At 34.4% G+C, this 23,520-nt stretch overlaps 1 protein-coding gene across 6 annotated transcripts in view; it reads left to right on the top strand.

The window, feature by feature from the left end:
- Nucleotides 1-23,520, top strand: part of LOC114052343 (contactin-associated protein-like 4) — a 587,798-nt gene that overhangs the window by 485,658 nt on the left and 78,620 nt on the right. For all 6 annotated transcript variants that reach the window (XM_027874897.1, XM_027874896.1, XM_027874899.1 and 3 more), the window contains 2 exons: nucleotides 7,398-7,595; nucleotides 21,356-21,512. In XM_027874897.1, the coding sequence (XP_027730698.1) occupies nucleotides 7,398-7,595; nucleotides 21,356-21,512 (355 nt within the window). The remainder of the gene's footprint in view (nucleotides 1-7,397; nucleotides 7,596-21,355; nucleotides 21,513-23,520) is intronic.

Genomic DNA, 23,520 nt, shown 5'->3' on the forward strand with positions numbered 1-23,520 from the left:
AAGCCATTGGAGTTTATGAAGTAAGAGAGTGATTTGATGGGACCTGTGTTTTAGGGAAGTCACTTTGGTGACTGAATGGAGGATGGATTGGAGTGGGGAGAGACTTAAGGCATGCAGACCCACCAGCAGGTTATTGTAATAATAAAGGTATGAGATGATGAGGGCTTATACCAGGGTGGTGGTAGTGTCAAAGAAGAGAAAAGACATATTTGAGAGATGTTGCTAAAGTGAAATTGACAGGCTTTGGCAACAGCTTGAATATGGGGAGGGGGTGGGAGATAGTGAGAAATCTAGAATGATCCTTAGGTTATGAGCCTGAGGCATTAGGAAGGTGGTATTGCCCTCTACAATAATTGGGAAGGTAAGAAGTGAACAGACTATAGGGGGAAAAATAATGAAGTCTTTTTTGGGCATATGGAGTTTAAGATATCTAGTTGATATCTAGTTTGAGGTGTCTGGAAGGCAGTTGGACATGTGAGAATGAAGGTCAGCATAGAGATTAGGGCCAAAGTTAAAAGCATAAGGAAAGCACTAAGATTAAGGCAGACTGGGAAAAATTTTTTGTAGAATAAAAGACTAGCTGAGACTTGAGGGAAGCCAGAGAAGATAGGTGGGCATGAGAAAAGAGAGTTTTCCAGGAATGGGGGACAGCCAGAGAAAATGCTTGGAGTAGGGAGATGTAATGTCCTATTCGAGGCATAGCAAAATAGCTAATGTCACAGGGTAAGAAAGTACCTGGAGGAAGTAAGGTAAAATAAAACTGAAAAGGTAAGATTACTGGCCAGGTTATTAAAGTCTTTAAAAAGACAAAAAAAACAAAGAATTTTATATTTGATCCTGGAGATAAAAGTTATTGCAATTTACTGAGAAGGGAAGTAGACTTGTTAGACAAGTAGTTTAGGAAGATTGCTTTTAAAGCTAAGTGGAGGATAGACTAGAACAGAAGGGGAAGAAGGGAGGAAGAGAGACCAAACAGTTTCTTCCACTTTTGGCCTGCAGGAAGTTAAGAAAAGAGGAAGTTTGGGGATTTTTTGGGAGGAGAGGAAGAGGGAGAGAGATGAATTTAAGATGAATATGGGACATCCCATTCAAAATTTCCAACAGGCACTTGGAGATGCAAGACTGGAGGACAGCACAGAAGGTAAAGCTGTATAAATAGATCTGAGAATAATTTGCATTGAGATGGTAACTGAATCCATGGGAACTGATGAGATCACTGAACAAGGTGGTGTAGAGAAAAAAAGAGAACCAGGGATAGAACTTTGGGGAACACACCAGGTTGTTGTGTGTGACCTGCATGAAGATCTATCTAAGGACACTGGTAAAAAGAAGTTAGATTAGTAGTAGAGCCAAGAAAGAACAATGCCAGGAAAACCTAAAAAGAAGAGAATTTCAAGGGAAGTTCAAGGGAAGGAGGATGACTGACACTATTAAAAGCTTAAGAGAGTTCAAGAAGGATTAAGATTGAAAAGAAAAAAAATATATTTGTCAATTTGTCACTTCTAATTTTGTAGAGAGCAGTTTCAACTGAATGATGAGGTTGGAAGCCAGACTGCAGAGAATTAAGAAAAGAATATGAGGAAAGAAAGTAGAGGCATTAATTATAGACACATTAAAAAAAAAAGTTTAGCTACCCAAAGATAGAGAATTATAGATGATAGCATGTAATAGTCACAGGAGACTTAGATATTGATTGTAGGCATCAGGGGAGCAACTGGGAGATGTTGAAGCATTGAAGATAAATGAGAAAGTAAGTATGTTAAAAAAAAAAAGGGCAGTCTGTTTCAGCACACAGGGTGGAAAGGGATTCACATGTCCATGTAAATGGATTTGCTTTGGCAAAGAGAAGGGCCACCTCTTCATATGAGACAAAGGCAAAAGAGAAGATAATGAGGGAAAACTTCTGAACAATTTGAGATGAGAAGGGAAGAAGAGGAAGCTTTAGGCAAATGATCTCAAGTTTGTTTTGTTTTGTTTTGTTTTGTTTTTTCAGTGAAGTATGTCAAAGTTCTCAATTGAAAGGATGGGGCGATGGAGGTTTGGGGAGGGGTGAAAAGGCTTGGAAAATATATTGTGGTGATTTGAGACATTGAATCAATTAAGGAAGTGGAAAAAAGATTGCCCCAATGAAGTAAGGGCCCAGTTGATGTAACATCAATCTGTAGTGAACCCAATCAGTACAGTTTAATGATTTTCTCCATCTCCCTTCAGCAGCACTTGAATAGGAGTGAAAGCAAATGATTGTAGGAATAATTCAAGGTTAAAGTTTGGAAGGGCAAGACTGGTAATAGGATAAGGAGGTAGTTTCTTAAGTATGGAGAATAAAACAGAGTTGAGCTGGTTCACCATTGGGTCAAAATAGGGAAGAGAGGAGAGTATAGCTAGTGCAGGGATGATCAGGAAAGAACTGAAGAATGGAGTCATTATGATGCTGAAGAACAAGATTAGGGATTGTAAAGAAAGGGAATCATAAATTATAAGAGATTATGATCAGATAAAGACTATTCAGAGTTATTAAACAGGGAAACATAACTCTTTGGTAATGACAAGATCTTGGAGTAGGTCATGGGAAATGGATAAATTGATTAACTGAGAAGTTAGGTTTTCTTCTAATTTTACTGTCTTTGCCCCAATATTTATTAAAATCTACATTTCTTCTATCCTTACCATTCTTTTTCCTAACATATGAAGTAGCGTATTAAGAATATTGTTTATTTAAAAAATCAAATCTTTTTCTTTTTTTCTTTAAAAATGTTCCTTCTTTTCTTTGTCTTTTTAGCTACTCTGAGGATTCCAATTCTTATTTCATTTTTCTTTCTTGTATTCTAGTTCTAGAAAGGTAGCTTCCTTTTTTGGGAGATTTCTCCTCAAACTTTTTTACTCCATACTGTTTCTTCACTTAATTAGGAGCCATTTTTTAATTACTCATTTCTTTAGTCCATCTACTGATTTATTTTGAGGTTTTCCATGTGAACCTTTCCTTCTTAAACCTCTTTTTCTTATGGTAGTTTTAAAATTTTCATTTGGTACATTTCTGATAATTTTTGAGTCAATAATCAGAAGTTGGGCTTGATCTTGTCCTCTCCCTTTGCCATATATATTTTTTCCATTTTGCCATTGACAAAAGTCCTAAAAAATCCTTTTACAACCTCATAAATGTTATGCTGCTCAGTGCATATTGCTTTGTGCCTTGAACATTATATATTCTGCTTAAGTTAAATTATCTAAGCCATAGTTTTTATCCAAGAAAGCTATGTAGACTGTATGAATGAATGTGTCTGTGCTGAATTTTATAAGATATTTCATTCTAGGATCAAAACATAGAATAATTTTTCATTTTTCTGCCTTAAAAATTTCCTTATGAGAGAGTTTTTTCAGATAACTAAATCTAACCTGTTCAGACATAAACACATTTTAAGTTCATTTACTTTAGAGTCAAAGAGTAAAACAGTGTTAAAAGACATGATTCATTTCCCTTGACCTACTCCTCCAAAATCTTGCCATCACCAATGAAAGTTATACTTCCATGTTTATGAACTCTGAAATTTCTTCATCTAATCATAATCTTTTATAATTCTATCATTCCCTCTCTTTATAATCCTGAATGAACTTAGTGATAAAAATTATGCAGAAATATTTCTTACATGCAAATAGTACCCTCTGTTTTTTTTTTCCTAACTGTGCTTAGTGAACATAGCTAATTTTCTTTGGTGATCTCATGGCAACATTATAAACATAAATTATTTTTTACATTGCATTATATCATAATGATGTTATCATGACTGTTTTGGTCATATGAGGCTATTTCTCTTGACATTAATTTATTCCAAACTGCTATGATTTTTGAGCTCTTGTCTCTTTTTTAAGTATACTTTTTTCAGTTTCTTCTTTTGTTGTCATTCATTATTTTTGGATATTATCAGTGTTCCTAGCTATAGCAACACTTCTCCATCTTAATGTGCTACTTCTTATCTGTTGTGGTCTTAGAAAGCAGTTAGAGAAGATTGTTAGAAGTTTATTTTGAATGATATCAACTCTGAGTGAGAACTGGATCAATTCTCCTGTGTAAAGCATATATATTTCAGGGCATAGACTTTACGCCCTGAAATGCATTTTGTCTACTCAGAGACCACTTTTACTTATTTGTTCTTAGCCATATTTTAATTGGTTGAAATTTCAAGATAGGTGAGGTACTACTTTTCTTTAAATATTGTTTCTTCCCTATTTTAGCATATCTTACAAGGTAAGCGATAATCTCCTAACTGTATATATTGGGGAAACTGAAACTGAGAATCTAAAGACCATGTTAACACAAACTACCCAAAATAATCAAACTGTGACTTTCAGTTAGTTTTTCGTGTTGAAACATGTCTATTTGACTAATCCTTGGGGTTTAGGACTCTGGCTAGAAAAGATAATACCATTGTTTAAAAGCCTTTAAAATAGTCTCTGGTGGACTAGAAGGGATAAATGTGTTTTGAACTCTGACTCATCAATAGTAAATAAACTTAGTCTTAATAAAGCTAGGGATATGATGATTTATAATCTTTTTCTCAAACATTTCATAATTAATCAACACTAGATGAATTATATTCTTTTTTTCACACCTGCTTTCTCTAGGCCTCAGTCCTACTGTATATAAAATGAGAATATTACATTAGATGATCCCTAACATTCCTTCTACTTCTAAGATTATGTGATACTAAAAAGCACAGAAATATTAGAAAAGAATAAAGTAATTTTGTGTGCCCTTGCCTGGGGCTTCGAAATAGTCATATTATAGGAGTATATGATAGAAATGGATTTTACTGTGTATACACAGGTGGAAGTGAAAGATTGTGTCCAGTTTATTATTCTGACCTTCAGAAAAGTATTCTTACAGCTGTCTACTCAACCTTTTCCTTCTCTTTCCTTGAGAAAGTTTTCTATTATTACATTTTAACCATGCATGACTGTAAATCTATCATACTGACCACCAGCCAATATGAACTATTCGGGTGCATCATTTTTCTTCCAGTGTGCTGCAAAGCAGGGAACTAGATGACAGAAAAAAAATGACATTATAATTGATCAGCTTCAGATACTAATTCAGTACTTTACAAGGTACCCTTTATACTTTATTCTTTTGATAGAAGGAACATCAAAGATGAATACAGACTAGGCAATGGACAAAAATAATAAAAGGGTAATTTAAATAATTTTCCACAAAAAATGTTAAAGTAAAATTCCCAATTCAAATATGGTGATGATAAGAACCTGTAGAATTTAAATTTACTGTGGAAACACTCTCAGCTTCCTAGGGTGGGTGTAGCAGAGTAAGGCATCTAAAAATCCTTTTTTCTTCTTCCTTGATTTCTGTACTGCTTTTCTCACTTTTGTTCACATTTTACCTGGAGGATCTTTCTATAGTGATCTACACATTTATAGAGTACTCAACAGGCATTTTAAACCAAATTTATTCCCAACACTTCTGAAAACCAAGATCAGTCACAAAGTGGTTTTTCCTGGATCTCTAGTCAGGAGTGCCCAAGCAATGGTAATTGGCCACATATGGGAAAAAGAAGAGGTCCATAGAGAATTTTTAAAATTCATACACTGGTGACAGTAGCAAGCCAACAAAAAGTCCTTAAGCCCATAGGGAGAAGCATTACATGGTAGAAAAACTGCTAGATTTGGAGATAGAGGATCCAGTTTTGAATCCTTGCTTTGGAAAATCCTTTCACCTCTCATAGGCAGATGTTTCCATATTTAGAGGCAGCTAGGTGGATAGACTTTAAATCTAGACTTCAGGTCAGGAAGACATGAATTCAATTCTATCCTAATATACTAGTTGTATAACCCTGGGCAGATCACTTAATGTATCACAACCATAGTTTCCTTATTTGAAAAATGGGGACAAATCATAATATTTACTTCCCGAGGGTGGTTATGATGATCAAATGAGATTTTATGTAATAGTAGGTGCTTAAGGCTGAATTTGAACTCATATCTTCCTGACAAGATTACTTTAGCAGCTCATTCAAGATGACCCTTACCCCTCAAATTTGGAAAATCCCTGCTTTATGTAAGTGTACCATTTCATCCAATTCATTTTTCAGGAATTTGATACCCCCTGGTGGCTCAGTGACTTGGTTGAAGTCAAAGTGCAAAATAATGTCAAAGGATATGACAAATTCCAGTATGTTTTGATGTTACAATTTTTGGAATATATAAAAATTCAAGGTGCTTCTCCCTCAAAATATTTTTCTGCCCATCCTAAGTATTATGGAGTTGCATTTTGTGTAATAGATGAAGTCAATAAGTAAAGCAGAAATGTTGCATAAATGATACTATCTGATATTGACATCACTATGGTTTTCATCCTTGATGTCCAGAAGATGTACAAAATTAAAATCAAAAGCACCTTCTGTTTCTTTAGCATTATTTTATTGTTGTGGTTGTTGATCCATAGATTTATCCAATCAAAGATTTCTCTCTCTCTCTCTCTCTCTGTCTCTCTGTCTCTCTCTTTCTATCTCTCTCCTGTTTGTCTTTGCTTTTGTTTTTCTGTGTCTGTCTGTATTTCTCTCTCTTGCTCTCCCTCAGGTTGGGTCTCCCTTGCACAGGTTGGAATACATTAGCCACTATGAGCCATATCCCACAATTGATCAATCAGCATGGAAGCTTTGATCTGTGCCATTTCTGAACTGGGCCAATTTGCCCCTCTTTAGCCAGCCTGGTGGCCACTTCATACCACATTGGTGCCAGATGTTGTGCAGCAGTGCAATTGGTTTTATCTCTACTGTAGCTAAAGCAATCCACTAGCCTCAGCTTCTCCAGAAACAATAATTATGGTGTGTACCACTAGGTCAGGCCAGGATGATTAGACCGTGCAAGTTATATATAATACCAATGTTTTGATGTGTAGACCAACCAACAATAAATTAAATCTTCTTTAATTATTCTTAACTGTGTAGAGTTTTTTTGGGGGTGTGGGGATTTTGGATGCAGACTATAGAGAAAAAAATAGATATATTCAGAGGGAAATGCTGAAAAAATTATAAATTATGAGTGATTGACTGATTTGCAAGTAAGTTGATGAAATACAAAAGTAAAACAACTTATTAGATTTTTCAGTTTCCATTTTTATTCTAGAATATTAGTTATCTATTCTCTAAAACTAGCTTAGAATTTTTTTTTTCTTTAAACTGTCTTATTGAATACATGATACACTAATTTATCTTAGCAGGGCAACTTTAATTGTGTACTGATTCCTTTACATTTTACCTGGGAGACTTCTGATGATTAGATAGCTCAAAGAACTTGCTTCATAACAAGATGATTTTTATTTTATTTTTTTAAACCTTTTCAGCAGAATGATGCTCGTTTTCCCTCCCTTTATTTCTGCCTTCCTCCAGATACTGCCTGGACCATTGTACAGCACAACAGCTCAGACTTCACCAGAGTAAAAAGTTCCAATCGAGAAAATCCTCATACTGTGTTTTTCAAGTATACTGCCAATACAGAACAGCTCCAGGCTACAATTAACCATGCAGAACACTGTGAACAGGAGTTTGCTTACCACTGCAAAAAGTCCCGGCTTTTAAATAAGAGAGGTGAGTAAAGCTGAAGAATCTTATTATGTTGCATAATGTGCTTTATTCAACTAGCTGTTATGGATTTTAATTCTTCCAAGGTTATGGCATGGTGCTATTTAATTCGCAAGATTCTTGTTTACTTAGCAAACAGGTCTCATTGTGCAAATTATAGAATCCCTTGCTCAGGAAGGAAGACCGAGGTCAATTCTTTATGAGGTTTTTGTAACCTTAATTGTTCTTTCAATACTACCCTATCAAATAACTGAACATAAAAGCTTCCTTCTTTACAGTCTAAGCAAAGTTTGTCAGTCATAGATTGGACTTCTTTTGTTTTGTAGTTATGTGTTTATGGTTTTTACAGTTAGTCTCTGGAGCTAATATGTAAGAACCAAGGTTGTTCTTTGATGTCATTCCCTTACTACCATTAATGAGTACTTTCTGTTGACTTCTTTAAACCATTCAGTACCCAGTACCTTCATGCCTAACTCATTTCTTATTAGTAAACTAGGCACTTTCAGAGTTAAATTGACTATCAAATGGAGGAAACATTTAAAATTAAAGGTGTTAGTTTCTTGAACTTCCCCAAATCACCACAAGGAAGTACTATGACCCCAAGAAAACTAAGCCTAAAATATTTGTTACACTTTTTTAAACAAGTGACATAATCTCCTTTAATATTTAATATCCAATTTTCCCAATGGTACATTTGGGAAATTATTTAGTTCTTTCAAACCATTGACATACTCTAATAAATATCCCCTTCCTGTCTTGAAGTACGTCTTAAAATGACTAAGTAACTTAGAAGGAATAAATTGAGTTTTCCTTGGCTATCTAGGAAAACTAAAGTCCTGCTGATTTCATAAAATGATCCAGTCCAGGTGTCTATTATATCCCATACCTTTATTGAAAATTTAAGTAAAGGGAACAATATTTATCATATTATTATTATTTTATATTTATATTGTATGTGTATATATATATATAATATTTATAATATTATTACTTGTACCTGTAAGGGCAGAGAATTTTTCATTTGAATGAATTTTCCCCTTACTCAATTCCAATCAATTCAAATTTCTGGAGATGATCAATGTATTAATTTCATTATCATTTTCTTATTGAAAGAATCCTGAGAATAAGGAAGGAAAAACTTCAAGACTACTATCCACTGCTGCTTAAACGCTGTTTACCTGTGAATTCGATAACAATTGCATGTTTTCACATCCTTCTACACATGAGGAAAATGCTAATGGGAAAACTGGTATTTAGGTGGAGAAAAGAAAATGTTAATTGAGAAAAAGAAGCCAGTTAATTTGCCCCCTCCACCCACCCAAAAAAAAAAGCCACAGAATTGTAACTAGCACTCAGTGATTGTGGCTCCAGTCCAAAGCAATGACATTCATTATCTTTACACATAAAATAGTAGCCCTATATTAACCCTCAATAGGCTGCAGAATTGAGAGTTGTGTAACCAAGGCATCCCTCTCCTAAGGCCTATCTTCCCTACTCTTCCTAGGAACTTGAATTGAACTCTCTAGGGGAGAAACTACACCTTCTTCTAGCATGACTGTATTTGTGGTTGAACTATATGTTGTGCTATGCTCCTTGACAACACTCCTTTTTTCCCCCTGCTCCCGAACGAACAAATTGAATTGGCCACAAGCATATTCATTACTATTCAAGCTCTGATAAGCCATTTGGCACTCCCAAGTAATTGATAATACCCATGATTATTTCAGGTCCTACATCTTGGTATATAACTATATCTCAAGAGGCATATTTAACCCCCCCAAAAAACAATTCCCATAATATTCAAATTTAACCCTTATAAAATTTCTAAAGAAATGCATAGTAGTATATATTCATATCTATATTACACATAGGCAGGATGAAAGCTTCTTATACATGGCATGACTTCAGGTGTTTATGGAAGTTTTCCCAAACGTAAGATACCTTGCTACTTTGTTATTTGAAGTAATAATTCTTTTAGTATGGGGGAAAGTTCATTCAACAATAACAAAGATTACTTTTGTGATATAATTATTCTTGAGAGAATCCTTTTCTAGGAGTACATTCTTTTTTTTATTAATTTATTTTGAATTATCAACAACCACTTCTTTTTGAGTTTTAAATTTTCTCCCCCTCCCTCATGATCTCTCTCCCCAAAATACAATGCAATCTGTTTGTAGACTCTACATATACATTCTTATTAAGCATATTTTCACGTTAGTCATGTTGTAAAGAAGAATTAGAACCAATAGGAGGAACCACCAGAAAGAGGAAACAAAACACAACAGAAGAAAAAAATAACAAATAGTATGCTTCGATGTGCATTCAAACTCCACAGTTCTTTCTTTGGATGTGGATGGCATTTTCCATCATGAGGCTTTTGGGGATGTCTTAGATCCTTGTATTGCTGAGAAGGATTAAGTCTATCAATATTAGTCATCACACAATGTGGCTGTTACTGTGTACAACATTCTCCTGGTTCTGCTCACTTCACTCAGCAACAGACCATACAAGTCTTTCCAGGTTTTTTCTGAAGTCAGCCTGTTCATCATTTCTTATAGCACAGTAGTATTCCATTACATTCATATACCACAACTTGTTTAGCCATTCCCCAATTGATAGGTATGCTCTCAATTTCCAATTCTTTGCTATCACAAAAAGGGCTGCTTTAATTATTTTTGTACATGTGAGTCCTTTTCCCATTTGTATGATCTCTCTGGGACATAGCCCTAGAAATGCTATTGCTGGGTCAAAAGGAATGCACATTTTTATAGCCCTTTGAGCATAGTTCCAAATTGCTCTCCAAAATGGTTGGATCCTTTCACAACTCCACCAACAATGCATTAGTGTTAGGAGTACATTCTAATAGGGCAATGTACAATGAGTGGTTGAAGGTGATGCTGGAGACACATCATGGAATGAAGAGACAAGACACAAAAAGAGGTCACTTGGAAGCAACAAAGACAAATTTCTTCTATTTTATAATTTTATATTGAGCAGGATGTTTTGTAGTATACTTTTTAACAGAGTATTTCTTTCGGAAACAAAAATGTGATAAGTCATGGTTCTTCTTAATTCTACCTAAGTTTAGACTAAACTCAGGTGTTGACTTGCTTTGCTCCTTTCCCCCATTCCAATACAATCAATCAGTTAACATTTATTAAATCCCTGCTGTTTGCCAGACACTTCCCTTCTCAACACACAATGATATAATGATGCTGACTCTACCTTCTAGCAAGGAAAATGGTGACTCATAAAGAAAATACAAAAGTAAAAACCTCAGATATGTTTTCTGTGAAAAGAAGAGAAAAAAATAGTGTCTGAGTAATGTATGTCCATATATAATCAATGTACACTTACGACTTAAAAGTGCAATGTTATTCTAGTAGCACTGCTCTCATGACTCCTCTCTCCTTGCTGCTTTTGGGGATTTCATTCTCTTTCATTCTGTTCCCTTGTCCTCTATAGACTACTTCATTAGCTGGGATATGACAACTTAGGTAGCCTTACTTCCTTAACCTTCTGGTATTCACTTTTTTACTAAGAGAAACTGAGTTCTATGGTGATGTGACTGGCATTGGGAAAAAGAAAGAATGATATGGAGAGTAAACTTCATGTAACTGCTCTCAGTCCCTGCTACTACATGTCCTTTTCCTTAATTCATATCTTGCAGCAATTATTCCTTGTTCTTTCAGGGGCAAAAGACATAGATGAAGGAGAAAAGTAGTTTGAAGGAAAATGGAAACAACAACAATACCAACAACAACAACAAGACCCTGCTTGCCACTATTCTTTCTTTATATTCTCCAGGTTTTGCCACCTATCTCACTCTCTCAATAGTTACTAACAACCTCATCTTCAGTTTTTCATCCTAATTCCTTATGTCCCTGAGGAAAAATTCTACTTTCTCATTCCATAATCCCCAGATAATTTCTTAATTCCAAATTCCTTATAGTCTATGTGCCCATTCCTCCTCCAACTTATTAAAGGCTATGCCTCAGATGACGCTACTCAGTTATAGTGTTTTGGAATTTAAAGATTTCCTTGTTTGCCAAGTTGAAAAGGATATAGTTGAGGGTAGGGAACTTTTAATGCTCTTGCCAAGGATGAAATAAGGGTAAATATGTTTCCATCATCCTAAACTATAATTGTAAAATCATTTCCCATGGGAACTTGCTTATGATATCACCCTTTATGTCTAAATCATGTGTCCATTTTGACCTTATCTCAGTATGCAGTGAGACATTTTTGGTTTATGCCTAATTTCTGCCAAATTGCTTTCCAGTTTTCCCAGAAATTTTTGTCAAATAGTGATTTCTTGTCCCCAAATCTTGCGTTTTTGGAATTGTCAAACATTAAAATACTATAGTCATTTACTACTCTGTACTGTGTACTTAATTTATTCTATGGATCCATCATTCCATTTCTTAGCCAGTACCAGAATGTTTTGATGATTACTGCTTTGAAATATAGTTTGACATCTGGTACCGCTAAGCCATCTTCCTTCACATTTTCTTTTCATTGATTCCCTTGATATTCTTGAACTTTTGTTTTTCCAGAAGAATTTTGTTATTATTTTTTTCTAGCTCTCTATTTTTTATTTGATTATTTTGGTAATTTGATTATTATGGCACTGAATAAATAAATTAATTTCGGTAAAATTGTCATTTTTTTATATTGGCTCAGTCCACCCATTAGCAATTAATACTTCTCCAATTGTTCAGATCTGACTTTGTCTACTTTTTTCTAAAAAGTGTATATGGTATTCATATTAATTGTTCTTTAAATATTTAGTAGAATTTACTTGTGAACCTATCTAGTCCTGAGAATTTTTTGGTAAGGAACTCATTGATACCTTGTTAAATTTCTTTTCTCTAAGATAGGGTTACTTAAGTATCCTATTCCCTCTTCTGTTAATCTGGGCAATTCATATTTTTTGTAAATATTCATTTAGTTAGATTATCAGTTTATGGATTAAATAGAGCAAAACAGTTCCTAATAATTGCATTAATTTCATCTTCATTAGTTGCAAATTTCCCATTTACATTTTTGATACTGGTAATTTGATTTTCTTCTTTTTAAAAAAATCAAATTAATCAATGGTTTACCTATTTTATTGTTGTTGTTATTGTTTCCCATAAAACCAGGTCCTAATTTCATTTATTAGTTCAATGGTTTTCTGGCTTTCAGTTTTCTTAATCTCTCCTTTGATTTTGGTATTTCCAATTTGATGTTTAATTGATGATGTTTAGTGTATTCTTTTTCTAGTTTTTTTTTAGTTCCATGCCCAATTGATCTTCTCTTTCTCTATTTAATTGATGTGTTTAGAGATATCATTTTCCCCCTAATTACTGCTTTGGTGGGATCCCCTAAATTTTGGTATGTTGTCTCAATGTTGGCATTCTCTTTAATGAAATTATTGATTGTTTCTATGATTTATTTTTTTGGCCTACACATTCCTTAGGATGAGATTATTTACTTTCCAGTTAAGTTTTAATCTATGTTTCCATGGCCCTTTATTGAATGTAATTTTTATTGCATTATAGTTTGAAAAGGATACATTAAATATTTCTGCTTTTCTACATTTGGCTGTGAGATTCTCATTCCTTAATACATGGTCAGTTTTTGTGTAGGTGCCATGTACCACTGAGAAAAAAGGTATATTTCTTTTTATTTCCATTCAATTTTCTCTAGAGGTCTATCATATCTTAATTTTTCTAAAATTCTATTCAACTCCTTAATTTTTTTCTTATTTATTTGTGGTTAGATTTATCTAGTTTTGAGAAGGAGAAGTTGACATCCCCCACTAGTAGAGTTTTGCTATCTATTTCTTTCTGTAACTCACTCTACTTCTCCTTTAAGAATTTGGATGCTATGCCAGTTGGTGCATATGTGTTTAGCATTGATAATACTTCCTTGTCTATTGTTGTTGTTGTTGTTCAGTCATTTTTTAGTTGTATCTGACACTTCATGATCCCCTTTAGGATTTCCTTGGTAAAGATACTATATTGGTTTGCCGTTTTCTTCTCCAGGTCATTTTATAGGTGAGGAAACTGAGGCAAATAGGGTTAAATGACTTGCCTGGGGTCACATGGTAGCAAGTGTCAGAGATTAGATTTGAACCCAAGAAGTCGAATATTCCTTACTCCAGGCCCAGCACTTTTCCACCATGTCACCTAGCTGCCCAGTGTCTATGGTACCTTTTAGCAAAATGTAGTTTCCTTCCTTATCTCTTTTAATTAAGTCTATTTTTGTTTTTGCTTTATTACACATAGGCAGGATAAAAGCTTCTTATACATGGCATGACTTCAGGTGTTCTTGGAAGTTTCACTATTTCTCCCTTTTCTTTCTTTCATTATTTATGTTCATTACAAATAATACAAGGCAAGATGACCAGGTGTCTCAAGAATTAGTGTTTTCCTGTTGCCTTCTCTTTAAGAACAATTTATGACTGATCCATTTAAGTCTGGCTATTTCTTCTGGTTTCATCTGCAGCCAGAATATAAATCATTTTGCAAGCTATTCACTGTGATTATTTATCAATTTATTGGCTTTGGCCAAAAACAAATTCAGATTAACATTACCAGTGGTTAAATTTATGTTTATAGAAGGTACAAAACTCTGTGATTCTTAGTCTCTTGAGACCCCTTTCCCAAAAGTTTGGCGCACTAGTGAAGGAGAAAAGAGACCAAGAGGAATGAAGATTATTTTGCATTTTATCCTTTTCATGGTCCTTCCTGTCAAATGTCTTCTTCTTTGCTATGAACATGATTTACTCTAGTCCATAAAATAAAGAAACGAGTGAAGAAAGAAAAACTTTGAATGACTCTAGCATCCCCTCAAATTATTGTCATGTCTCTCCTCTCTTTCACGATCAAATTCTTACCAAAACACACGCACACACACACACACAAACACACACATACACACACACAACAAAACTGTCTACCCTTATTGCTTTCCTCCTCTTATTTTTCATTCTCTTATAGTATGATTTTTTTTTACCTCATCACTCAATTTAAAATGCTTTCTTCACATTTATCAGTGGTGTCTTAATCAACAAATCCAATATATTCCCCCCAGTCTTCATCCTTCTTAATCTCTCTGCAGATTTTAATTTTTTCTTTATTCTGAACTAATAAAGATAATTTCCATCTATATGAAACTCTGAGTCTCTAGTTCACACTTCCTATTTAAAAAAAGCATATAATAAACTCCATACATAACTTTCAAAACTGTACTGCTTGTTTGACCTTCCTTCTATATTTCTTTCTCTTCTCTTTTATGGAAGTGTTCAAATGGAGTCCTTTTTTTTAAAATCACTGTTGCAAATAATTCATCCTCCTCCCTACCCTGACTCCTCTAATCCATTTCTAATTAAAAGCTGAGAAAAAGAAAAAGGAAATTTGGGCAAAAAGGTGATGTTTATTTTTTTTTAATCTACACAGCAGCAATGTCTCAAATAAACATCACTTTCTGCACTGTGAGCCCATCATCTCTCTATCAGATAATATACTTCACCCTGAAGTTTCCTGAAGACATGGTTGGTCATTGCTTTGATCAGAGTTATTAATTCTTTCAGAGTTATTTTTCTTCTCAATATTATTGTCCTTGAATAAGTCACTTTCTTAATTCTATTCATGTTATTCTGTACCTCATACTCCTTGAATTCTCTGAAATCACCTCTTCCCTAATTTCTTATGATATCGTAATATTCCATTATATTCATATATCATAGTTGTTCAGTTATTTTACAGTTGAGGAGCACCCCATTTATATTCTAGTTTTATATATATATATTTTTAATATTTTTAATACACTTTTAGGATCAGCAAAGTTTTTTTCCCCCTCCATTGATTATTTCATCCCAGGTATTATTTCCCTTCTTAAATTATTCTCACCCCAATTCCTGCTTGTTTCCCTGTTGAATTTATATATTTTACACCAGCTTTGTGTGTATGGATATTCAACCTTACTTTGGCTAGTTTAGATAAAAGTCAAATTCATCCCACACTTCTTCCTTTCTTTGTATGATCTTCTCACATCTTAATTATGATTCCTTTCCTGCATATGAAGCTGACTTTCTGGACTTTGACATGAGGCATCAGCTTCAGTCTTACCCTGAATTTTCCCTTAGTTTCTGAGACCTCATCACTTTGGAGTAACCATCTATCCTTGTAACCTTCTTACAGTGAAAAAGTCCTCTACCATGGTGGCCCCTTTTTCCTGTCAGCTCCCATTGATCTTCTATTTTGGGGAAGCGGTTAAATTAATTAGCCCTCATACTCTTCCTGGCTGTGCTTCTGACTTTCTAAGCTTCAACACCATGGCCCTTTACAAGAAATTTCATTACCCATCTACCTTTTAGCTCCCTTGAAGCCAGGGATTCATTGAATTTCTTTTTGCTTGTATTTTATATCCAGTGCTTAGCACAATGCCTGGCATATAATAAACAATAAATGGTTGTTGCTTTGCCTTATGAGAAATAGTAAGTCCCACTGTCCTTCATCCTATTTGCTACATAGTTATATTCCTTTTACCCTCTCTTCTCTTTCCCCTCTCAGACCTGAAAAGCATAACCAGTTTACCTATAGATCCTCTCCCTCCCCCTTTTATCAATTCAAATGACACCAAGGAAGATGTATTTATTCTTCAGCTTTACCTCCCCATTTTACTTCAGCCAAACTGGATTACTTTCCCCCTAGATCTCTGATCCACCTGGCTCTCTCTGCCCTATAAGGACCATAAGGACCACTGGACGTTTCCATACATCTGGTAGTTGGACCTTCCTACATGTGTTATCTTGACCCCATAATTCAAGTTCCTTGAGCACATGATTGTTTTTATGCCTTGTTTTTTTCCTATTTATATGTTCAGCCTTACAACAGTGCTTTGCATATAGTAAGCACTTAATACATGCTTCTGTATTTTTATAAAAATGAATATAGTAAGCACTTAATACATGCTTCCTGAGGTAAGGCCTGATTCTGTCAATTCTCTGTATTAACTCAATATGTAATAGCTTTCTATTTTTTCTAATGAAAAAAAAAACAAAAAAAAAACCTTTTCAGTTTGTCATGTAACGCCCCTTCAATCTAGCTCTTCTATACATTTTTAGGACTATTACACGTTATTTCCTTCATGCTCTTTCTATTCCAGCTAAACTGGCCTACTTACTGCTCCTTGTTCATAGCATTCCATCTCCTGTCTGCATGCCTATGTGTAGATTGCCTCTCATGTCTTTAATGTACTCCTTCTTCATTCCTGCCTTCTAGAATACCCATTTTACTTAAATGCTGAGTTCTTGTGTCATAAGACCTTTCATGATCTTTCCCATTGCTCATTATCTTACTCAACCTTATAAACTAGTGTACATGTTATTTTCCCACTCCCTCTCTACCCCCAATTAAAGGTAAGTTACTAAGTAGAAGATTTTTTAGTGTTTTATTTTTATCTTTGTATACAAAGTGCCTTGTACACAGTAGGTGCATAATAGAAACTTGTTGAACTGAGCTCTATATTATGATATTCCAATGTATTGTAGTTCCTTTGAATGAAAATTTTAAATACAATCTATTTGAAAGTTTATAGATTGGAGAGTGTTAGACATTGGAGACAGATTTCCTTTTAATTCTTTCATTTTCTATTTGAGGAAGCTAAGTCCCAGGAAGGTTTATCATTTTATTCAGGGATACAGTTAATCAGTGACAAAGCCTGGATTTGGATACAGGTCTTATGAAACCCAACTTCATTGTCTTTTATCTGTGTCAAGTGATTTAATACTCAATAGGAAAGGGTTCTGTTTGCCGGGTCTCTCAAATCTAGGGAGAAAACTTATGTAGCAGTCCTTACTGCTTTCAACAGTTTATATTGACCAAGCTCTTTTGTGAATTAATTCCCCTTCCACCTTCTGCCACCAAGTTGCAGTTTCCCCAATACACTGAAAAAGAACAGAAATCTGAAGTACCTATTTGTATTTTTGGAACGTGGCAGACAGAACAGAGAGCTTAATATGTAATTGCCTAGAGTCTTTCTGACCATATCCCATATAAAATGCAGCTGCATGCATATACAGACATAAACACACAGAACTCAAACTTGATATCTGGATCTATCATTTTGTCACACAGAATTGTGAGGAAGCAACATGTTGCTGAGCAAAGTCTTAAAATATTATTTTTATAACACTTTTTAAAGCTCCACTAGATTCTCTGTTCAAGTGATAGTCTGGATAAATCTTAAAATCCTAGCTAATCAAAGAGGCATTATGATCAGTTTTATAATTTTAGGACCTGTGCATATTTCTTTAATTACATCAACCAACTCTTCAATTAATAAACATTTCCAGAGTGTCTGCTGTGTGTCAGGCACCGTACTGTACTAAGTGCTAGAATACAATAAAGGGGCAAAAAACAGCAACAAAAAATCAGTCCCTGCCTTTAAGGATCTCACCTTCTAATGAGGGAGACCATAATGAATACAGCATAGGAGTGTTTTGAAGAGAGAACATTTTGTACATATCTTACTCGAAAGAAAAACAAAAGCTATTTTTAACTATGTGCAATTCAGATTTACCATGGGCCTCTATAAAGAGGACTGGATATTCTCTGGCCCTGACACTTTGGCTATTTGACCTTTGGTAAATTGCTTCACTTTTATAGTCATCAGATTTCTCATTTGTAAAATGAGATAGTGCTGTCTGTGGTTCCATCATCTAATATTCTATGATTTAATGGAATGATTTGACCATGATCAGTCATTTAATTTCCCCTCTCACTCCAATATATCCTCTTTATCCTGAAGTGTTATCACCAGTAATCCTGATCTATCACCAAGCATTGTTTGTCCTATTTATAGGCATCTATAGTTGCTTCCCCTTTTCCTACCACAATATTTACATTCTTCAAGATAATTCCTTTCCTTGGTTTTCTTACATATTCTCAAAATTCCTTCCAATACTCTTGAATATTGTGAATGGAGCCAGATGGTGCATGATATCATTCAGAATGCTTTAGGCAATTTTCATGGTTTCTACTTTATAGAGAGTTTGGGCACAACAGACACAAAAACATCTTTGTGCATTAAGCTGCAATGATTTGCTTCATCTTTAAACTATAAAAACATCATGGTTGAGTAATTAATTTTCAAAGTGGTATTTTGCAGAGTACCTATTAAGTATTTTCAGTATCTCCCATTATCCACTTTCCATCTCAATGATGAGCTTTCATGTTTAAGGGAGGAGGTATTAGGGTTTGGGGAGCGACCTATTGAAGGTATCGCCAATAACAGCTATTAAACCCATTATATCCATTCTTCCCAGAACTGAATTTGGTGCTTTTTGAGGCATCCTGTTGGACTGGCAGTTGCCTGCTAATGAATGAGGTGTTATGTTTATGAGCTAAGAGATTGTCAGCATAGCAGAAGTCTTATTTTACACTGAATTATAATAAACAGTGATAGCTGTACCTAAGAAGGAACCTGGGATATATTCCAAACTCTCAATGCGGGCCTAAGGATGACAACTTCTGACTTTGAATGAACATGTGAAAATGTCCAAACATCTATGAAGAGCCAAAAGATTTAATTGTCCGTTATGGCCTGACCTTGTATGACTTCAGTTTTTACCTTTCAAGATAGATTGCCTTCACGTCCCTCATTATCCTTCCCTGCATATTACATGAATTTCCATTCTGGTAAGTTAGGAACATTGTTAGTCTTAATATGGAGTACTATAGAGCTAAGGCAATATTCAGCTTTTATCACTTAATTGTAAACACTCTGAGGAGTAGATAAAATGCTGAATGATGGGAGTAAACAAAACCTTGGTAATAGGGCCTGAGAAATTCTGTTTAGTGCAGCAGGATGGTGCAGTGGATAAAATATTAGACTTGGTGTCAGAAGTGATCTGGGTTTTAATCCTTTCTCTGTCACTATACATGGCTATTAGAAAATCAGCTAACCTCTTTGAGCCTTAGTTTTATCATCTGTAAAATGGGGATACTAATGTATTATAGTACCACACTCACAGGGTTATTGTGGAAATCTTATGAAATTATATATAGGACTTTGCAAACTGTAATACACTTTATATAAATGCCAGCTATTATTGTTTAGACCCATAGGATGTTTGACCTGAAAAGTATATCAAAAGTTACTAAGTTGCACATTCCTAGGTGAATCACAACTACCATATCTCTGGTAATTGGTTCTATAGCCTCTGTTTAATACCTTCCAAAGCAGCCCATTTAATTTTTGATCATCTGTTATCACTATGAAAGCTTTACTCATATGGATTTGACTTCCTTAAACTTCCATTCAGTCCAAACAGAGAGTTTATACCAGAAATTCTTAATCTTTTGTGTGGATATCTTGGACTCCTTTGGTTGTCTTGAGAAATAGAGGGACTTCTAAGGATATATTTTAAATGCATAACATTACAAAAGAAGCAAACATACAAATGAATAAAGATATAATTTTCTCCATGGTGGACCTCACTGTAGACTTAAACTCTCATCTATGAGGGTTATATGATAACCCTTCAGTTTGAAAACAGTCATAATACCATTGCCCCATTTTCATCCCATACTCTATGCTATTTGGCCTTCTTGACTTTGCACAGACTCTACTGCCCATCCCCCATATCTGGAATGCATTCCTTCTTTATCATCCCTGCCTCTTAAGAATCCCTAGCTCCTTTCAAAACTCAGCTCAAGTGTCACTTCTTTCACAAAGCTTCTCCTCCTCTCTTCCTCCCATTCAGTCCTTCCACCCCATTCAGAACCAGGAAGAACATTACCAGTTCCTTAAATTAATCTTCTTATTTCATCCTCTTATGGTTCTGAGTGCCCTTACCCATCTTAGTTATTGTACTCAAGCATCCTCCAGGTAATCAGTTTCCTTCCTAGGATACGGCTTTCAAAACTGTTGACAATATGTTTCAATATAATCTGAGGGAAGAATAAAGAAGCACCACCCTTTTCTCTAGTCCTGGATATTATGCTCTCAGTGCTATGAAGTGAATAAGATTTACTTCAGTCAAGTAGAGGATCAATTAATGCCTTTACTTGTCCCAATAATCATATCCTTGATTATGTAAAAACATTCTCTTGACTTTACATTTCTCAAAAACAGTACATAGATATTAATATGAAAAAAGCATTCTTTAGAAATACATATATTGAGAAAAATTGCTTTATGCAAACATTTAATTTTCTCATTGGGTACTCCATAATCTTTAATAGATTTTTGCTTTACTGTATAAATTATCCTAACTTCAGATTTGATGGAATCTCCTTTTTCCCCCCAATTTCTATTTTTAAAAAAATCACATAAAATTGCTGCTCAAGATAAATTATTCTATCATAATGCCTGAATGAGTTAAGAATGACTAGTTCATTTTCCAATGAAAGTGTAAAACTGGGACAATCATTTAATCTTTGGTAATGAAATATTTTAAAAATTAACTTGGGTGTTACTCTTAAAGAAATTTCTTGCTTTAATATGTAAGATGGAATTACTTCTAAAATATCCATGTTTTTATATATAACCAATGATGCATCAAAGTAAATATGCATGTATATTTTTATTTGTATGCATTTTATTTTGTGTCTAATATGCATATATTTACATATGTATATTCATGTTAAATTAATTGATAATTTTAAGTGAGTCAGAAAAAAAGATTTTGCAAAGAAAAGAGAGAGCTTAGAGATAGAAAAGTTTCTTATAGAGGGTTAAAGCAGATATACTTTTTTTTATTTGTCTTTTAGATGGCATACCATTAAGTTGGTGGGTTGGAAGAACCAATGAAACACAGACTTATTGGGGAGGTTCCTTGCCTGATGTTCAAAAGTGCACTTGTGGATTAGAGGGGAACTGCATTGATTCTCAATATTACTGCAACTGTGATGCTGACCGGAATGAATGGTGATTTCTATATGATTTTATTATACAAAATGCACTTTTTTTAAAGAATATAGTTATTTAATTTGTGTGGAAAATATGAAAAAGGTACCGCATTCATTAAAACAAATTAAACTACATTAGCTTGCACAGTAATTGAGGTAAAACAAGATAATCAGATATGCTGATTTATTCCTTTCAACATTTTTACATTTAAAAACTTTTAACATGCAATATTTTCTCTTTTTGCAGCATTCACTTGTTTTACACAATTTGGCATTAAGGCAACATCATTTTTAACACATATCTTTTAATTCTTGAAACCAATGTTTTATTATAGTAGGTATGAAGTGTACCTTTGATGAATCATTAATTTTTCCAAGTATAGACTTGACTATATTCTTTGTGTTTTCAGTAGGGTTTAAATAAGGCAAGTTCCCAGGCCTTTGAAGAATATTTGTCTCCACTTTTTAAATATATTTCTAAAGATTAAATAATGTGTAGCATGGTTCAAGGTGATGTTGTAGTAGTCCTTCTTCATTTGGGATTTTTAGCAATTCCAGATCAGTTTTTCCCTAACATAGCTCTATCCCTTCCTTCCTTCCTTCCTTCCTTCCTTCCTTCCTTCCTTCCTTCCTTCCTTCCTTCCTTCCTTCCTTCCTTCCTTCCTTCCTTCCTTCCTTCCTTCCTTCTATCATCCATGTATCTATTTATCTGTCTATCTATCTATCCATCTATCTATCTATCTTTCATCATTTCTTCAATGGGTACAAGTCTTCCAGTCCTACTGAAAAAAAAAAACAAACTTCTAAAACATTTTTGGTAGATGTTTTATATTCTAATGGTGATTTTCATGTCTTATCGACTCATATGGACTTCTTTTTACTATGGTTTTGATACACTTTTGAATGAAAAAGTGAATTTCTTCAGTAAAACATTTTTGTCTTTCCCATGACCAGTGGTTAGCAGCTATTTTTATTTTATTTTAAAAATCTTCTTACTGGTCTTTCAGATTCAAGAAGCCTATATTGCTCTTTAGAAGAACCAAAATTAACCCCTCCAGCTGTCAGGTCTCTGATGATGTTTGATTTTTTTTTTTTTCTGAGAACTAATAAGGCTGTATTCCAGGAGCAGTTTGTCAGTTCTTGGATTTTTTTTTTTTTAATTTTCAACCATACTTTGAGTTTCAGTACAACTTAATGTGTGCTTGAATGATTCTTGAAATGTTTGACTTCTGTACACCAACAAGCACCAGCATGCAATGTATCTAAGAGTCATTTAGGAATACTTCTAGAAGTTATGTTGTTCTTCAGTCACATCTTACTCTTCATGACCCCAGGGACCATACTGTCTGTGGGATTTCTTGACAAATGTACTGAAATGGTTCTCATTTCCTTCTCCAGTGTATTAAGGCAAACAGAGGTTAAGTGACTTTCCCAGGTAACATAGCTAGTAATATCTGAGGTCAGATTTGAACTCAGATCTTCCTGAATCCAGGCCCACCTTTCTATCTACTGCGCCATCTAGCTGCCAAATACATACACATACACACACACACACACACAAAATAAACAAACAAAAAACACTTTAACTATCCAGGTAGAATACAGCTGACTCCCTTGTTTTGTTGGTGTTTTAAACTGCTGTTACCTAAAGTTAGACCCACCTCTGGGTGGTGGGCAGCTAAAAGTAATAGTGATAGTTAAAAGCCACAGACTTAAAATAACAATGAAAGAGCACAGTAAAACCTATGTATATGGAATAAATTCAACACCAACCTGACAGAAAGTGGTTCAATCTGTGTCATTATGGTCAAGGTCAGATATTCCGAGTTGAGTCTTGCAGTCACAAAATGAAACCATATCAAAATTATTGCTTAGCCTAAGTAATTCACGTACTGCTGTAAGTCTAAAAAAATTCAAAGTATAAGTCTTGATTAAGAGTGATATAATTAATATGAAACTTAAAAGTTAATATGATGAATGATTCATGTCACTGTCACTTCTGAATAATGAATTATGCATCATGCATG

The sequence above is a fragment of the Vombatus ursinus genome, unplaced genomic scaffold (assembly GCF_900497805.2).
Source record: "Vombatus ursinus unplaced genomic scaffold, bare-nosed wombat genome assembly UNPS02014807.1, whole genome shotgun sequence".
Lineage (NCBI taxonomy): Eukaryota > Metazoa > Chordata > Mammalia > Diprotodontia > Vombatidae > Vombatus > Vombatus ursinus.